Raw genomic sequence first — 15,257 nt, forward strand, 5'->3', positions numbered from 1 at the left:
TATATCCTATCAAATTTTACTCTTGACATTTGAGTTTTACTTCAATTTGGTCCCTATGTTTCAAGATTTATACTTTTATCCTTGATTTTTCACTAAATACTCACTTTCTGTCTTTTGAGTTAATTTGTTAATAAATTAAAAATCGTCAAAAGAATTATAATTAAATAAGTTCCACTATTTTTATCAATTTTAAAATTAAATTTAAAATTCTACTTCATAATTACTTTTAATTAATTAATAGAAATTGACGACAATGATTGAAAATAAGTATTTAATGAAAAATTAAGATTAAAAATGTAAAATCTTAAAATCAATGAACCAAATTGAAACAAAACTCAAATCTTAAAGGTAAAATTGTAATATTTTGAAACGTATGGACTAAATTTAAACAAAACTCAAAACTGAAGAATTAAATCTGTAATATTTTAAAACCTACATACTAAATAAAAATCAGAGTTAAAACCTAGGGACAAGGTATAATTCCCTCTTACTTTTATTGAACTAAAATGCACATGTCCAAATTCACTCTGTCAATATAAGAATATTCAATATGTTAGCTAGTAAGAAAGGAAAAACATGAAAATCCATGATTATTAACATTTATAACATTGTGCTTAAACAAATCAATTCAAAAACTCTTACACAATGGATGTGGTTATTAAATATCTAAAATTTAAATGATTGAATTTTCAATGCATGAGATATTTAATGTTTGTGCTTCAATATCTTAGGTTTGTTTTATCAATTTTTTTATATAGAAACTAAAATTAAATAAATAATTAATTAAATTTAAGGTAACAACTAATGTATTCATAAATTCGATTTACTATTTCTTTAAAAAGAAATTAGATTTAGTGATTTTTTTCCTTTTATGGAAGAGGTATTATAATTAAAGTGTGGGGTGGGGAAATCGAACCTCAAACCACGAGGTTGATAATATGAACATTATGCCAATTGAGCTACGCTTTTGTTGGTGATTTGGTAATATTTAATATATTATATTTTGTATTAATTAATGATTTAACTACTTGAATAAAAATAAATAAATATTTTTATATTAAACATTAATTAGGCTTAATTTAATTATTTTATTTAATTACTAAAAATAACTAAGTAAATATAAATTAACTAAAATATTAATATTAATAATATAATTTTATATTAAATAGTTGAACAAAAAATATTAAGTCGAACTAATATAATTATATATAGTAATTAATAAAATTAATAGTAATAAATAATTGATATTTAATTTATTAATTAATTAGTATATTAGTTTTACTATTCGTATCTTAAGTATAAAAATTCCATATGATATTAGAAAATCTATGTTAGATTGGTTTTAAATTTCGTGGATAATAATATTTTAGGTTTTAAAAAGTAAAATACTATGAAACAAATAAGAAATTACATTGTTATATTTACATAATTGTCAATTTATTATATTTATATCCAATCTTGTATGAAGTTTGACTTATTATATTAAAGTTCTAATTCATTTTGTGTCGATACATTTGTATATATAGAAATTTCTTGACATTGTGTAATATCGGGTATTGTACTATTTTGAGCCATTTATGAAAAAATCAATTTATTCGTAGGACTAACAAAAGAAATAGCGTTTTTTAAGTTTTATTTTGGAAAATGGCAAGATGTTTTTTAGGTTAGAAAAATTAGCAAAACGAATTTAGATTTTATTAATTACTAATTATTCAATTACAAAAAACCCCAAATAATATCTACAATTAATTTATTCAAAAAACACATTTTTTTTTAAAAAAAATGACCAAGAATACTTTTATTTATTTATTTATTTTTATGGTAAGCAGGATGTTACCTCCACTCTCAAATAAATTATTCTTCAATCGAGCTCCATTATTCTTTAAGAAGTTGTTAAAAAGAAAATAAGCCGTTCTACCATCTCACTTACCATAAAAATAATAATAATAAAAAGATCTTAGAGGTTGAAAAAACCATAGCAAGATGAAAAAAGTTCAAATGAAATAACAACAAAAAAATTATGGATGTTTATTTAGAAACAATTGAAAAAACAATAAATATTAGAATTGATTCTGACAAACCCAAAACAAGAAGGTTATGTATGATTATTTGAAATCGATTGGAAAAAAAAATAAAATATGAGAATGAATTTAAAAATTGATACATCAATCAAAGTAAGTGTTTAAAGAGTTTAAAATATTATAGATATAAAAAAATAAAAAATAAGACAAGAGTAATATAAAATATTAAAATCCCAAAAAGCAAAAATACATGATAAATTAAGATTAATTGATATTTGAAAATATAATCTAAAATACACAAAAGTATGTTGATAAAACGGAACAATTAGATAAATTTCAGATTTTTTTTTTGATAAAGTTAGATTTTGTTCATTATCAAATTTAATTACAATGTATTGACGATTTATGGAGGATATTTTAAGATTTTGAAAAAGTTTGATCACGTAGAAAATAGGGAGGTTACTATATTTTAAAGTTAAGCACTCTTCACACTCGGACTAGAATAAGGCCCAACAGGCCCAATCCAACAAAACCCAAAAAACTCAAATTAGGCCCAGAGCCCAATAATGGCATTGTTGTAATTCCACGGAACCTGAATGGATTAACGCGCGTTCAGAATTTCGAGCTTCTCGAGTTATCGGTCTTACCGCTTCACCTTCTTCGCTTTATCCATTTTTCGAACGCACTCACAACCTATCGTCCCTTCCGGCCATGGCTTTCCTCTCCACCTTCATCTCCGGCGAACCGTCGCTCCTCGTCGTCAAAGCCTCCGCCACCGCCACTTCCGTCAAGCAACCTTATCAACTCCCTCTCCCTAATTTGCGCTTCGCCCGCACCGTTACCTTTGCTTCCGCCTCCAACCAGGCCACTGCCTCCCACCGGCAGCCCCGTGGCATCATGAAGCCCCGGAGAATTTCACCGGAGATGCAAGCGCTTGTCGGCGCTCCTGAGATATCCCGTACCCAAGCCCTTAAAGTCATTTGGGCTCACATTAAAGAACATAATCTTCAGGTAGAATCCCTCTTCCTCTGTTGTTTTTCGTCTTTCTTTTTCTTTCCTTTCCCTTCTTTCGTCTGTTGGTGTTACTAGTTAATTAGAGAATAGGCTTTTCTGTGATGTGTTTTTTTTTTCTTTCAGTGGAGTTGCAGTTTTATGGGATTTTTTTTTCTTTTTTAGTCTGAGAAGATTTTTTGATGTATCGAGTCCAAAACTTCATTTCAGAACAAGACATTGGATGTTGGTTTTTAGAATTTTCTCACTGTGTTCTTTCTGGAATTATCTTCAACTCTTTGAAGAAAGTTTTGATGTATGTGGTTTTTTTTTTTTTTTTTGAATTAGTGGAGTTTGTATGCTTAAGGGATTTTTGCTCTGAGTTGTTGGGTTATGAGGAGGTTGTAAGATGTATTGGCATGGACTGAAAATGTATTGTTCTGAAATGAGGGTTTTGGATTGTTGGTTTTTAAAATTTTCTGACTGTGTTCTTGTTTGAATGCGCATTTATCATCATTGGATGAATTTTTTTTAACAACTCTTAATGTATTATTTTGAAGAGGGTTTAGATGTGGCATGTGGGTAGTAATTCTTTTAGCTTATTTGACATCCTCGTTATTGAGTTTGAGGCTTGTAAGATGTTTGAAGAGCTTTTGCTGTTCTTGGTTTCCTAGTTAACTCTTTTCAGATTTGTGCATTTGTTTTCAAAGACTTGGAACAGTTCTAGAAAAATTTATGCTCATTTTATAGTATTCAATTATCTCAAAGTTTGAATCCATCCATTTTAGTGCTGTTTTATGATTATAAATACCTTATGTTTTGATAAGATATACATATTCTAAAAATTGGCAGAAGGTTCTAATTATACTATTATAGTATCACTTTGTCTACTCACCATACACTCTCATTGCATAGTTTTTACACAAGTTCCTGTACAAGCTTTATCATTCTCTCTTTACTTTCTTAGTCTCTCTATTTCTCTCTCTAGGCATTTCTTCTTATTTGCTCTCATCATAAACTCTCTCCCACTTTCTTAACCAATTCTATTTCTCTAAAACTCGCTCACCATTCTTTATTCCTTAGCATATTTCTATCCCCAATTGGCTCCATATACATTTACTTTACCCTCTAACTCCATAATGTTATAATATTTCTTCCTGGAACAGTTGTTTGGGGTTTCCTTTTCCTTGGCACGTTTATCAACCTTGCTTTTGTGACTTTTTTTTTTTTTAGTACACGGGAGGTATAGGGGGATTTGAATCACTGACCTCGTGAGGTTACTAACACATTTATATGTCAATTGAGCTATGTTTGGTTTGGCCCTGCTTTTGTGACTTTGTTAACTAAGATTATGGAAACTCTATGTTTTTAGTCTTGTCATGTATGTTGGTGATATATACTGTAGTTCCTGGAATTTTCGTACAATAGTTGTTCTTTCTTTGGCTAAATACTGCCTAGTGTTTTATCTCCCCCCCCCCCCAAAAAAAAAAAAAAAAAAAGAAGATAGTTTGCTTCTTAGAAATCAGTGGTTCGAAGCACAGAAACCCGGAGTCGAGTCTATTTGTTTTGTTTCTAAAAATTATATTCTTCATTTTTTTAGAAACCTAGCGACAAGAAAGTAATAATTTGCGACGAGAAGCTGAAGAATATATTTGGAGGGAAAGATGAAGTTGGATTTCTGGAGATTGCAGGGTTAATAAGTCCACACTTTTTATAATGATTTGAAGAATGGAAGATAGGCATCTGGGACTTTCAGTTCAGTCCATGAAGGTGAACTTTCTTTTTTTGTTGTGGGAATCTCTCAACTCAGGTATTGCTTACTGAATCCTGTAGTTCAGAGCCCACTTTATGTTTAGTAGTTGGATAGAGAAAAAGAAGGTTTTGTAAGAACTTTGTTTGGAGGTTTATGTAGAGATTGTTATATGGAAATCTTTGTTAGTCATTAGTTTTTGGGTAAAATGTTTTACTTTTGTATTCTACATGCTTGCTTTTTGTGCTTCTATTTGCCCTGGTCTTGATGATTTAGTTGCTAATGAAATTGTATTATTTCAACACCATACATAAAGCTACTTTGTCTTTTCAAATACTAGTTTATCAAAGCAAAATTCACATAATTATTGAATTCAAGCATTGAGATTTTATTATTGTTTTTTAAAAAAGAAATTAAAATTTGGTTCAAATCTTAGGTTAGGTTCCAATACTTTGAGAAGCTCTGTAACCCTGATAGCATGTAAATTGTCATAAATTTATTTTGGATCATTTGGATATATTGGAATTCGAGATTTAAGTAATTTGCTAAATTAGCTCTAATTTCGTTATTTTGAGTTAATCAGAATTAAATTTGGCTTGTGGTTACAATTGGATTATTGTAATCAAGTAATTCAATTTCATTAAGTGGTTAAAGATTTAAAATTATATTGGAGGGAAATTTTAGGAAAAAGATTTGAGGCATTGGGCTTAATTTAATTAGGCCTAATTAGTTGAGGATTTTGAGTTATTTTGGAAGAAGATTGTTTGTTGAGGATATCTTTTATTTTGGACTTGGAATTTAAGGAGGGAAATATGTATATTTTGGAATTTGAAAAGGAAAGAAATTTGGAAAAAAGAGGGAAAAAAAGTAATAACAAAGGGGGAGGAGATTTTGGAATGAAAGAAGGAAAAGGAAAAAAAATGTTATATTTATATTTTAGAGGGTTGGGGTTTTATTTAATGAAAAGAAAGATCTAAAAAGAACGGAAAAGAAATTTTTTTTCCTCTCCTCCCTCTGTTGCACGCGTTGGAATCGTCCAAGACACCTCTCATTTTGCTTAAGAAACCCACGTCGTCGCATGATTCGAGCCACCGGTTTCTCTCCCTCTCTTCTCTGTTTGGTGTAGGGATCCAACAAAGTCGTCGGTCATAGATACCTTGTGTCCCCCTTTGTTCGCGAACTTGTCGTGTCACCCAACACCGTCTCCTCAGTTTCACTGTGGGTTTGCTGTAGAACGGAATCAATGCTCTTTAAACTCTGTCTAGGGTAAGTTTTCCCTTAGTTTTTTTTAAAAGATTCTGGTTGTTAGGTTTAGATGTGTCTAATGGTTGTCTTAAGCTTGGTGTTGGGACGTTAGATTCGATGTTTGATGAGTGTCGAAGCAACTATGCAGTAGCTATCGAGGTGATTGCAACAAGTTTGGGTAAGGATATTTCGGTAAGTTTTGTGGGATTTTCTTAAAGTTGTTGAAAACCCATTAAGATTTGGTAAGAGTTTGGACTGGCCCATAATGTGTTGATGCTTGATTCGATTGTTGGAGTTTTTGAAGCGTTATCCAGCAGGAGTAAAGGTCATTTGGTGAGTTTTGGTTAGGCAACTTGATGACCCAATGTCTTTTAGCTCTATATTTTTTTACACCCATTATATTTTGGATTTTAGATCGAAAATTTTGGGGTGTTGAGTGTCGCGACCCAGCAGCTTAGGAGGATAATACAACGACTATTGGTAAGTAATTAAGATTCTAAACTCATATGGATTGGTAGTTGTGTAGTGTGTTTGGTGTAAATTATTAAAATTTGCTTGTTTGGCCTTACGTCATGTTGATGTCGAGGAATTGAAGGACTCTGATCTGGGCCATGTTTCGTGTTGTATCAAGATATCTCCAAGGATTAATCTGATTTGTTTGAATTAGTTTTCGAATTTTAATCTGAAGGAAGCGTCTTACTACTGGTTCGCCTTCGAACTCGTCGTCCTTACCATATAATAATGATTGGACTGTTTGATTTAATGATATGGATTGTTTGGATTGTTTGATTAAATGATATGGATTGTTTGGACTGTTTGATTTAATGAAATGGATTGTTTTGGCTATGATGTTATGTAAAGATGACTGAGAGCATATTGGTAATTTTTCCTAAGATAAGCAACTGTGATTATAATAAAAAATTTATAAGTGGACTGATGCATGCTAAATATATATATTTATGGTGCATGTTAACCTTTTTATTTGGACGTGGGTACACCTTATGACGGATTGTATGTTCCTTCGGGATACACACCTATGACCGCTTATGTGCACATTTATGATTGATTGTGTACCTTTGGATGTACATCTGTGACCGATGTGTGCTCTTTGGGACACACCTACGACTGTTACCTATGACTGATATGTGCTTTCTTCGGGATCATGTTTATGATTGATGTGTTTCCTTCGGGATCACGTTTATGACTGATATGTGATCCTACGGGTTCACTACGACTGATGTGATATGGTCGTACACCATTGCCTATATGGAATGTTTAACATGTTACCTCGATGGCCCAATAGTGGGTCGCTTATTGAGTATATTTATACTCATCATTTCTTCCTTTATGTTTTTAGGTAACGACAGGAATAAGTCAGTGAGTGACAAATGGAACCCATGACAAAGCCATATGGGGATAGAAGAAATCGCTTTCTTTTAGTCTATGTTTTATTTAGTCTATCATTGTTTTAAAATTTGAATTTAATGTTAGAAAGGATATTTTATTGTTTTGGATATTTTCTTTGAGATTGTTTTTTTTAATGGGACACCGATCAAATGTTTCATTCATTTGATTTAACAGATGATTTAATAATTTGGTTTGAAATAGTTGTCCTTGTCTCCACTAAGTTTTATGCTTTGTTGGTCAAGATGTTTGAATGAAAGTGTGTTGTTGTAAGTAGCGGTCCTTGTTAGAGTACTCAAATGGATGAGTCATTACAGTTGGTATCAAAGCCTAAGTTCTAGCTTTTGTAGACTGACTTACGATGTAAGTCTTGGTTTTGTGTCCCTTATGGTTGTTCACATACCTTTCGTCCTTGTCAGGTATGTTTCTAGTTAAGGTGTTCAAAATTGTATGAGCATGATCTTGCCCTTTTTTAAAAGTAATATTGGATTATTTCTTGATTGAGGATTAAATGAGGTCGACTGTAAATGTTAGGAAATGTCGTCACGTCGAAGTGCAAGAAGGGGTGGTCGTGGGGGGTAGGACTGGTGGAAGGGATGCATGTCACCCACTTGCTAATAACGTTGCAAGAAATGAGGAACAGGCACCAGTACACCCACCCTCTGATGTATCAGTCACCTAGGCTGATCTTGCTGTACTGACAGTTCAGTTGGAGGAAAAATTCAAGAGTATAATGGAGGAGGGTTAGCTTGACGGACACTACCTCAAGAGGCTCCTACTCCCAAGGCCTTGCTCCCCAACAGATTATGTAGGATCTATCTGTTGAGGCCAAGCATCTAAGGGATTTCAGGAAGTATAATCCCCGCACGTTTAATGGGTCACTAAAGGACCCTACCAAGGCAGAGTTGTGGTTATCTTCCATTGAAACGATTTTTCGATATATGAAGTGCCTGGATGACTAGAAAGTACAATGTGCGGTTTTCTTGCTTACAGATAAGTGATAACGTTGCCATCTGGTGGCAGTTCGCTGAAAGGATGATTGATGCCGAAGTTGGAGCAATAACCTGGGAGTAGTTTAAGAAACGGTTTTACATAAAATACTTCTCCGCCAGCCTAAGGAATGTCAAATAACAAGAGTTCTTAAATATGAAATAACGTCGTATGTTGGTTGAGGAATATGACCAGGAGTTTGATAGGCGATACTTTGCTCCTAAAACTATTTGCCACAGAGGATGGGAGGGCAGAAAGATTTGTCCAGGGTCTAAAAAGTGAGATATGTGGTTTTGTTTGGGCCTTCAAACTGACTACTCATGTAGAGGCACTCCGTTTGGCGATAAAGATAAATTCTCAAGATGAGGGGTAATGCCTAAAGCCTCAAGGGCCAAGACCCTCCTTAGGATAGAAGAGGAAAGCAGAGCAAAGAACCTCTAACCCCCACAGAAAGGTTCAAGTTCAGCTGGATCATTACGACATTACCAACAACCAATTGTGGATTTATGAGGGGTTTGGAGGGATAAGCCGGTATGCAGGTCGTGTCAGAAGTCTCATGTGGGGCATTAATTGTTTGGCACGGGGATATGCTTTAAATGTAAGCGAGGGGGACATACGACAGACAGGTGCCTTGGTGTCCCTGCTAGAGGTGGTCAGAATCAACCAACGAATGCTTAGAATAACGCAAACAGACAACAACAACATGGTTGGGTCTATGCTTCTAATCGACAAGAGGCCGAACAGTCAAGAATGTTAGTGACAGGTACGTTCCCAATCTGGCGACACATGCCTTGGTATTATTTGATTTTGGGTATTTTCATTCGTTTATATCATCTGTGTTTGTAAGGCATGCTATGTTAGAAGTAGAGCCTTTGAATTATGTTTTATCCGTTTCTACTCCATCTGAAGAAATTATCATAACAAATGAAAAGATAAAAGTATATCATACCCTAGATGTGACTTTAATAGTTATGGATATGTGCGATTTCGATGTGATATTGAGCATAGATTGGTTGGCAATTAACCATGCCAGTATAGACTATTCTCGTAAGGAGGTGATTTTTAAGCCTCATGTGGAAGCTAACTTCAAGTTCAAAGGGACTGGGATCGTGGTCTTGCCTAAAGTAATCTCTGTTATGAAAGCCAAGAAGTTACTTTACCAAAGTACCTGGAGTATCTTAGCTAGTGTAGTCGACACCAAAGAAACTAAGGTTGCTTTAACATCGAAACCAGTTGTGAGAGAATACTTTGATGTGTTTCTAAAGGAACTACCAGGTTTACTGCCGCCCAGGGAGATTGATTTTACGATCGAGTTGGAGCTAGGCACCATCCCTATATCAAAAGCTCCATATAGGATGGCTCCAGCAAATTGAAAGAACTTAAGATCTAGTTACAAGAACTATTTGATAAAGGTTTCATACGACCAAGTGTGTCTCCATGAGATGCGCGAGTGTTGTTTACGAAGAATAAAGATGACTCGCTATGGTCTATATATAGATTACACAGAATTAAACAAAGTGATTATTAAGAACAAGTATCCTCTCCTTAAAAGTGACGATTTGTTTGATCAGTTATAGGGGGCCACAATGTTTTCTAAGATTGATTTACACTTAGGGTATCATCAACTGAGGATTAAAGATAGTGACATTCCTAAGACTGTATTTCGTTCTAGATATAGGCATTACGAGTTTATAGTAATGTCGTTTGGTTTAATGAATGCTCCTACAGTATTTATGGATTTGATGAACAAAATGTTCAAGGAGTTCCTAGACACTTTTGTTAGTCTTTATTGATGACATCTTGGTCTATTCCAAAATGGAGGCAGAACACGAGGAACACTTATGTAAAGTTTTAGATACCCCGAGGTCGAACAAGTAATATGCTAAATTTTCCAAATGTGAGTTTTGGTTAAGCAGATGGTCTTTCTAAGGCATGTGGTGTTCAGGGATGGAGTTTCTATAGATCCAACAAAGATTAAAGCAGTTACCAGTTGGTCTCAACCTATTATAGTCAGTGAGGTATACAACTTTCTGGAATTAGCAGGATATTATCGTCGATTTGTTAAAGATTTCTTTCACATTGTAACTATTCTTGACCTTCAAAGAGAAATAAATACAATAAAAGAAGAAATTTGAGAATTTTCTTTTCTAATGTTATATATTTTTGCCACTCCTTTGACCCAGTTGACAAAAAATGGGACCCTTTTGTTTGGAGTAAAGGAGAGTTTTTAGGACCTTAAGTAGAAACTTGTTACTACCCCAATCTTTACAGTGCCAGATGGATTAGGGAGTTTTGTGATTTACAGTGATGCCTCGAAAAAAGAGTTGGGATGTGTGCTTATGCAACACGGTAAGGTGGTTGCTTATGCCTCCCGCCAGTTGAAGAATCGTGAACGAAACTATCCTACTCATGACTTAGAATTGACAGCAATGGTTTTTGCCTTGAAGATTTAGAGACACTACTTGTATAAGGAGAAGATACAGATTTTTACGGACCACAAGAGCTTGAAATACTTCTTCACCCAGAAGGAATTAAACATAAGACAACGCAAATGACTAGAGTTGGTGAAAGACTATGACTGTGAAATCTTGTATTATCTCGGTAAGATGAACGTAGTAGCAAATGCTCTCAATAGAAAGACAACTCATTCAGCAACTTTGATTATCAGATAGACACATTTACACGATGATTTTGAGCGAGCTGAGGATTATTGAAGCACAACAGGGTGATCCTTACCTTGTTGAGAGATTTAGTCAGATGGAGTTAGGCTAGGATAGTACGTTCTCGGTATCCCTGGATCATAGTCTCTTTTACCAAGGACGCTTATGTGTACCTGCTGACAATGACCTTAAGAATGAGATATTGACAGAAGCCTATAGTTCCCCTTTTCGATACATCTTGGCACCACTAAGATATATCAGGACCTAAAACGATGTTATTGGTGGTATGACATGAAAATGGAAATAGATGAGTTTGTCAGTAAGTATTTGGTGTGCCAATAGGTAAAAGCCCCGAGACAGAAGCTAGTAGGCTTGTTGGAACCCCTAAGAGTACTAGAATGGAAGTGGGAGAATGTGTCTATGGATTTTATCGTGGGTTTGTCAATGATAGCAAAAGTTTATACAGTGATATGGGTTATAGTGGACAGACTCACTAAGCTAGTGTATTTCATCCCAGGAAAGTCTACGTATTCGGTGAACAAGTGGGCGCAGTTGTATATGAAAGAGGTGGTGAGATTACACGGGATGCCATTGTCTATCGTGTCTAACAGGGATCCTCGCTTTACATCCAATTTTTAGAAGAGTCTCTAGTCAACATTGGGTACTCCGTTGGATTTCAGTACGGTTTTTCACCCACAATCTGATGGTCAAACTAAGCGTTTGAACCTAACCTTAAAGGACATTTTACGTGCATGCGTATTGGAGTTTCCTGGAAGTTGGGATTCTCACTTGCACTTGATGGAGCTCGCTTACAATAACAACTATCAAGCTACTATTGGCATGGCGCCATTTGAGGATCTGTATGAGAGGGCTTGCAGGTCTTTTGTTTATTAGGACGAGGTCGATCAACAAAAGTTGTTGGGATCGGAGCTGGTGCAAACCACCAATGAAGTGATGCAGAAGATTATCGATCGAATGTTGATAGCTCAAAGCAGACTGAAGAGTTATGTTGATGTTAGACGTAAGGACCTGGAGTTTAAGGTAGGAAATAAAGTATTTTTTAAGTGGCACCTATGAAGGGGGTGTTGAGGTTCAACAGGAAGGGAAGGTTAAGCACTCGTTTTATTGGACCATTTGAAATCTTGGAACGGATTGGCCTGATAGCTTATCGGTTAGCCTTGTCACCATCTCTTTATGCTGTCCATAATGTTTTTCATGTGTCCATGTTAAGGAAGTACATAGCAGACTTGTCTCATATTATTCACTATGAGCTTTTGTAACTGAACAAGAACCTGAGTTATGAAGAGAAACCCATTCAAATCTTGGCCAAGGAAGTGAAAGTGTTGCAACAAGGAGATAACATTGGTAAAAGTTCTATGACAGAATCATCAGTTCGAAGAAGCAATGTGGGAACGAGAGGACTAGATGAGATCACGATATCCCGAGCTCTTTTAGGATTAAACTTTCGAGGACGAAAGTTTCTTAAGGGGGAAAAATGTAACACTCTTATTTAGCATGTAAATTGTCATTAATTTATTTTGCATAGTTTGGATAGATTGGAATTCGAGATTTAAGTAATTTGCTAAATTTGCTCTAATTTAATTCTTTTGAGTTAATTGGAGTTACATTTGGTGGTTAAAATTGGATTATTGAAATAAAGTGATTCAATTTTTTTTTTTAAGTGATTGATTTAAAATTATATTGGAGGGAAATTTTGGGAAAAATTTGAGGTATTGGGTTTAATTTAATTAGGCCTAATTAGTTAAGGATTTTAAGTTATTTTGGAATAAGATTATTTATTGAGGATATCTTTTATTTTGAACTTGGAATTTAAAGATGGAAATATGGATATTTTGGAATTGAAAAAGGAAAGGAATTTGGAAAGAAAAGAGGGGAAAAAAATAATAATAAAGGGGAGGAGATTTTGGATGAAAGAAGGAAAGGGGAAAAAATTGTTATATTTATATTTAAAAGAGAGATTAAAAAAAAAGGAAAATATTTTTTTTTCTCTCCTCCCTTGTTGCACGTGTTGCAATTCCCCTCTAAGACTTCTCTCGTTCCGCTCAAGAAACCCATGTCGCCGCACGATCCGAGCCACCGGTTTCTCTCCCTCTCTTCTCTGTTTGGCATAGGGATCCGATGAAGCCGTCGGTCACAGACACCTCGTGTCGCCCTCCATTCGTGAACCAGTCGTGCTGCTCTCTGTTCGCAATCAACCAGCCACACGTCACTGTCTCCTCAGCATCGCCGCGTGGGTTTGCCATCGCGCGGGATCAGTGCTCTCTAAACTCTGTTTTGGGTGAGTTTTCCCTTGGTTTTTTTTCTTCAAGATTTTGGTTGTTAGGTTTGGAATGTGTCTATTGGTTGTCTTAAACTTGGTGTTGGGATGTTAGATTCAAGATTGGATGAGTGTCGAAGCAATTATTCAGTAGCTATCGAGGTGATTGCAACAAGTTCGGGTAAGATTTTGGATATTTCGATAAGTTTTATGGGTTTTTCTTGAAGTTATTGAAAACCCATTAATGTTTGGTAAGATTTTTTACTAGACCATGATGTGTTGATGCTAGATTCTATTGCTGGAGTTTTTGAAGCGTTATCCGGTGGGAGTAAAGGTCATTTGGTGAGTTGAGGCAACTTGATGACCCAATGTCTTTTAGCTCTATGTTTTTTACACACATTATATTTTGGATTTTCGATAAAAAAATTTGGGGTGTTAAGTACCATGGCCCAGCAGCTTAGGAGGACAATACAACGACTGTTGGTAAGTAATTAAGGTTCTAAACTTATATGGGTCGGTAGTTGTGTTATGTGTTGGGTTAAATTATTAAAATTTCCTTGTTTGGCCTTACGTCGTGTTGATTTCGAGGAATTGAAGGCGACTCTGATCTAGGCCACATTTCGGATTGTATTAAGATATCTCCAAGGATTAATCTGATTTGTTTGGATTAGTTTTTGAATTTTAATTCGAGGCGAGCATCTTACTATTGGTTCGTCTTAGATTAGTCGTCCTTACCACATGATAATTATTGGATTATTTGATTTAATGATATGGACTGTTTTGACTATGATGTTATGTAAAGATGGCCAAGGGTGTATTGGTAATTTTCCCTAAGATAAGCAACCGTGATTGTAATAAAAAGATTTATGGTGCATGTTAACCTTTTTATTTGGGCATGGGTACACCTTACGACTGATTGTGTGTTCCTTCGAGATACACACCTATAACTGTTTATGTACACATTTATGACTGATTGTGTACCTTCAGGTATACATCAGTGATTAACGTGAGCTCCTTCGAGACACATCTACGACTGTTATGTGTACCCTTGGGATATACGCCTGACTGATATGTGTTTCCTTCGAGATTACGTTTATGATTGATATGTGATCCTATGGGTTCACCACTACTGATATAATATGGGCGTTCACTATTGCTTAGAAGGAATGTTTAATATGTTACCTAGAAAGACCAATAGTGGGCCGCTTATTGAGTATTTTTATACTCATCCTTTCTTCCTTTATGTTTTTCAGGTAACAACAGTAATAGGTCGGCGAGTGACAAATGGAACCTGTGATAAAGCCCATATGGAGACAGAAGAAATTACTTCTGCTTAGTCTATGATTGTTTTGGAATTTGAATTTAATGTTAGAAAGGATATTTTCGTCGAAATTGTTTTTGTAGGGGAACTCCATTGGATTTACTCGATGATTTATTAATTTATTTTGAAATAGTTGTCCTTGTCTCCACTAAATTTTATGCTTTATTGGTGACTATGTTTGAACGAAAATGTATTGTTATAAGTAATGGTCCTTGTTAGAGTACTCGAATGATTGGGTCGTTAGAAATTCTACTATGTTTTTTTATATTTGGATATTTGTTTGTTCTATTCTTGTATTTATGTTCCCTATAGGGCAGTTGAACCTTTTGTTTTGGGTTGGGTGGTTTAGAAATCCAAACTCAAAACATGTTTTTGGCTTCAATGCAATATAAATCCCATAGTTGCAAACACAATTTCATGAGTTACCAACAAGGTTGGCTTTCTGGCCTTTAATATCAAATTAATTAATTTTAATTAATTAATTAATTAATATTTTGATGATAATAAATCTGATTTTATTTACTAAAAAGTTTATTATTCTGAATAGTTCATAGCGTAGAGCTCAGAACAATTCTGATGCCTTTGAATTGTCCAAATC

The 15,257-nt window shown here is 34.5% G+C and overlaps 2 protein-coding genes across 5 annotated transcripts; both read left to right on the forward strand.

Moving 5' to 3' along the window:
• Positions 1-2,629: 2,629 nt before the first annotated feature.
• LOC120078055 (uncharacterized) lies at positions 2,630-14,888 on the forward strand. 4 transcript variants are annotated; one of them, XM_039032246.2, is made up of 4 exons: positions 12,548-13,359; positions 13,454-13,519; positions 13,628-13,680; positions 14,592-14,888. In XM_039032246.2, exons 1-4 carry the CDS (start codon positions 13,200-13,202, stop codon positions 14,673-14,675), a joined length of 363 nt encoding a protein of 120 aa, XP_038888174.1. In that variant the 5' UTR covers positions 12,548-13,199; the 3' UTR covers positions 14,676-14,888. The 4 variants fall into 4 exon arrangements, 2 of the variants coding, with proteins under 2 accessions (XP_038888173.1, XP_038888174.1); XR_005481903.2 differs by lacking the exons at positions 12,548-13,359; positions 13,454-13,519; positions 13,628-13,680 and adding exons at positions 2,635-3,032; positions 4,612-4,781; XR_016529664.1 differs by lacking the exons at positions 12,548-13,359; positions 13,454-13,519; positions 13,628-13,680; positions 14,592-14,888 and adding exons at positions 2,635-3,032; positions 4,612-4,781; positions 7,364-7,613.
• Positions 9,372-9,773, forward strand: LOC150036151 (uncharacterized). Its single transcript, XM_090313580.1, has one exon. It carries the CDS (start codon positions 9,372-9,374, stop codon positions 9,771-9,773), a length of 402 nt encoding a protein of 133 aa, XP_090169706.1.
• Positions 14,889-15,257: the final 369 nt, after the last annotated feature.

Source organism: Benincasa hispida, chromosome 5 (genome assembly GCF_027475165.1).
Source record: "Benincasa hispida cultivar pf3 chromosome 5, pf3_genome.v1.1, whole genome shotgun sequence".
NCBI classification, from domain to species: domain Eukaryota; kingdom Viridiplantae; phylum Streptophyta; class Magnoliopsida; order Cucurbitales; family Cucurbitaceae; genus Benincasa; species Benincasa hispida.

Bases quoted from the DNA above. Each gene is read 5' to 3' on its own strand.
- LOC120078055 (XM_039032245.2), top strand. From the start codon at position 2,733: ATGGCTTTCCTCTCCACCTTCATCTCCGGCGAACCGTCGCTCCTCGTC. The intron at 3,033-4,611 runs GTAGAATCCCTC...TCATTTTTTTAG, and splicing joins TTAAAGAACATAATCTTCAG to AAACCTAGCGACAAGAAAGT.
- LOC150036151 (XM_090313580.1), top strand. From the start codon at position 9,372: ATGGATATGTGCGATTTCGATGTGATATTGAGCATAGATTGGTTGGCA.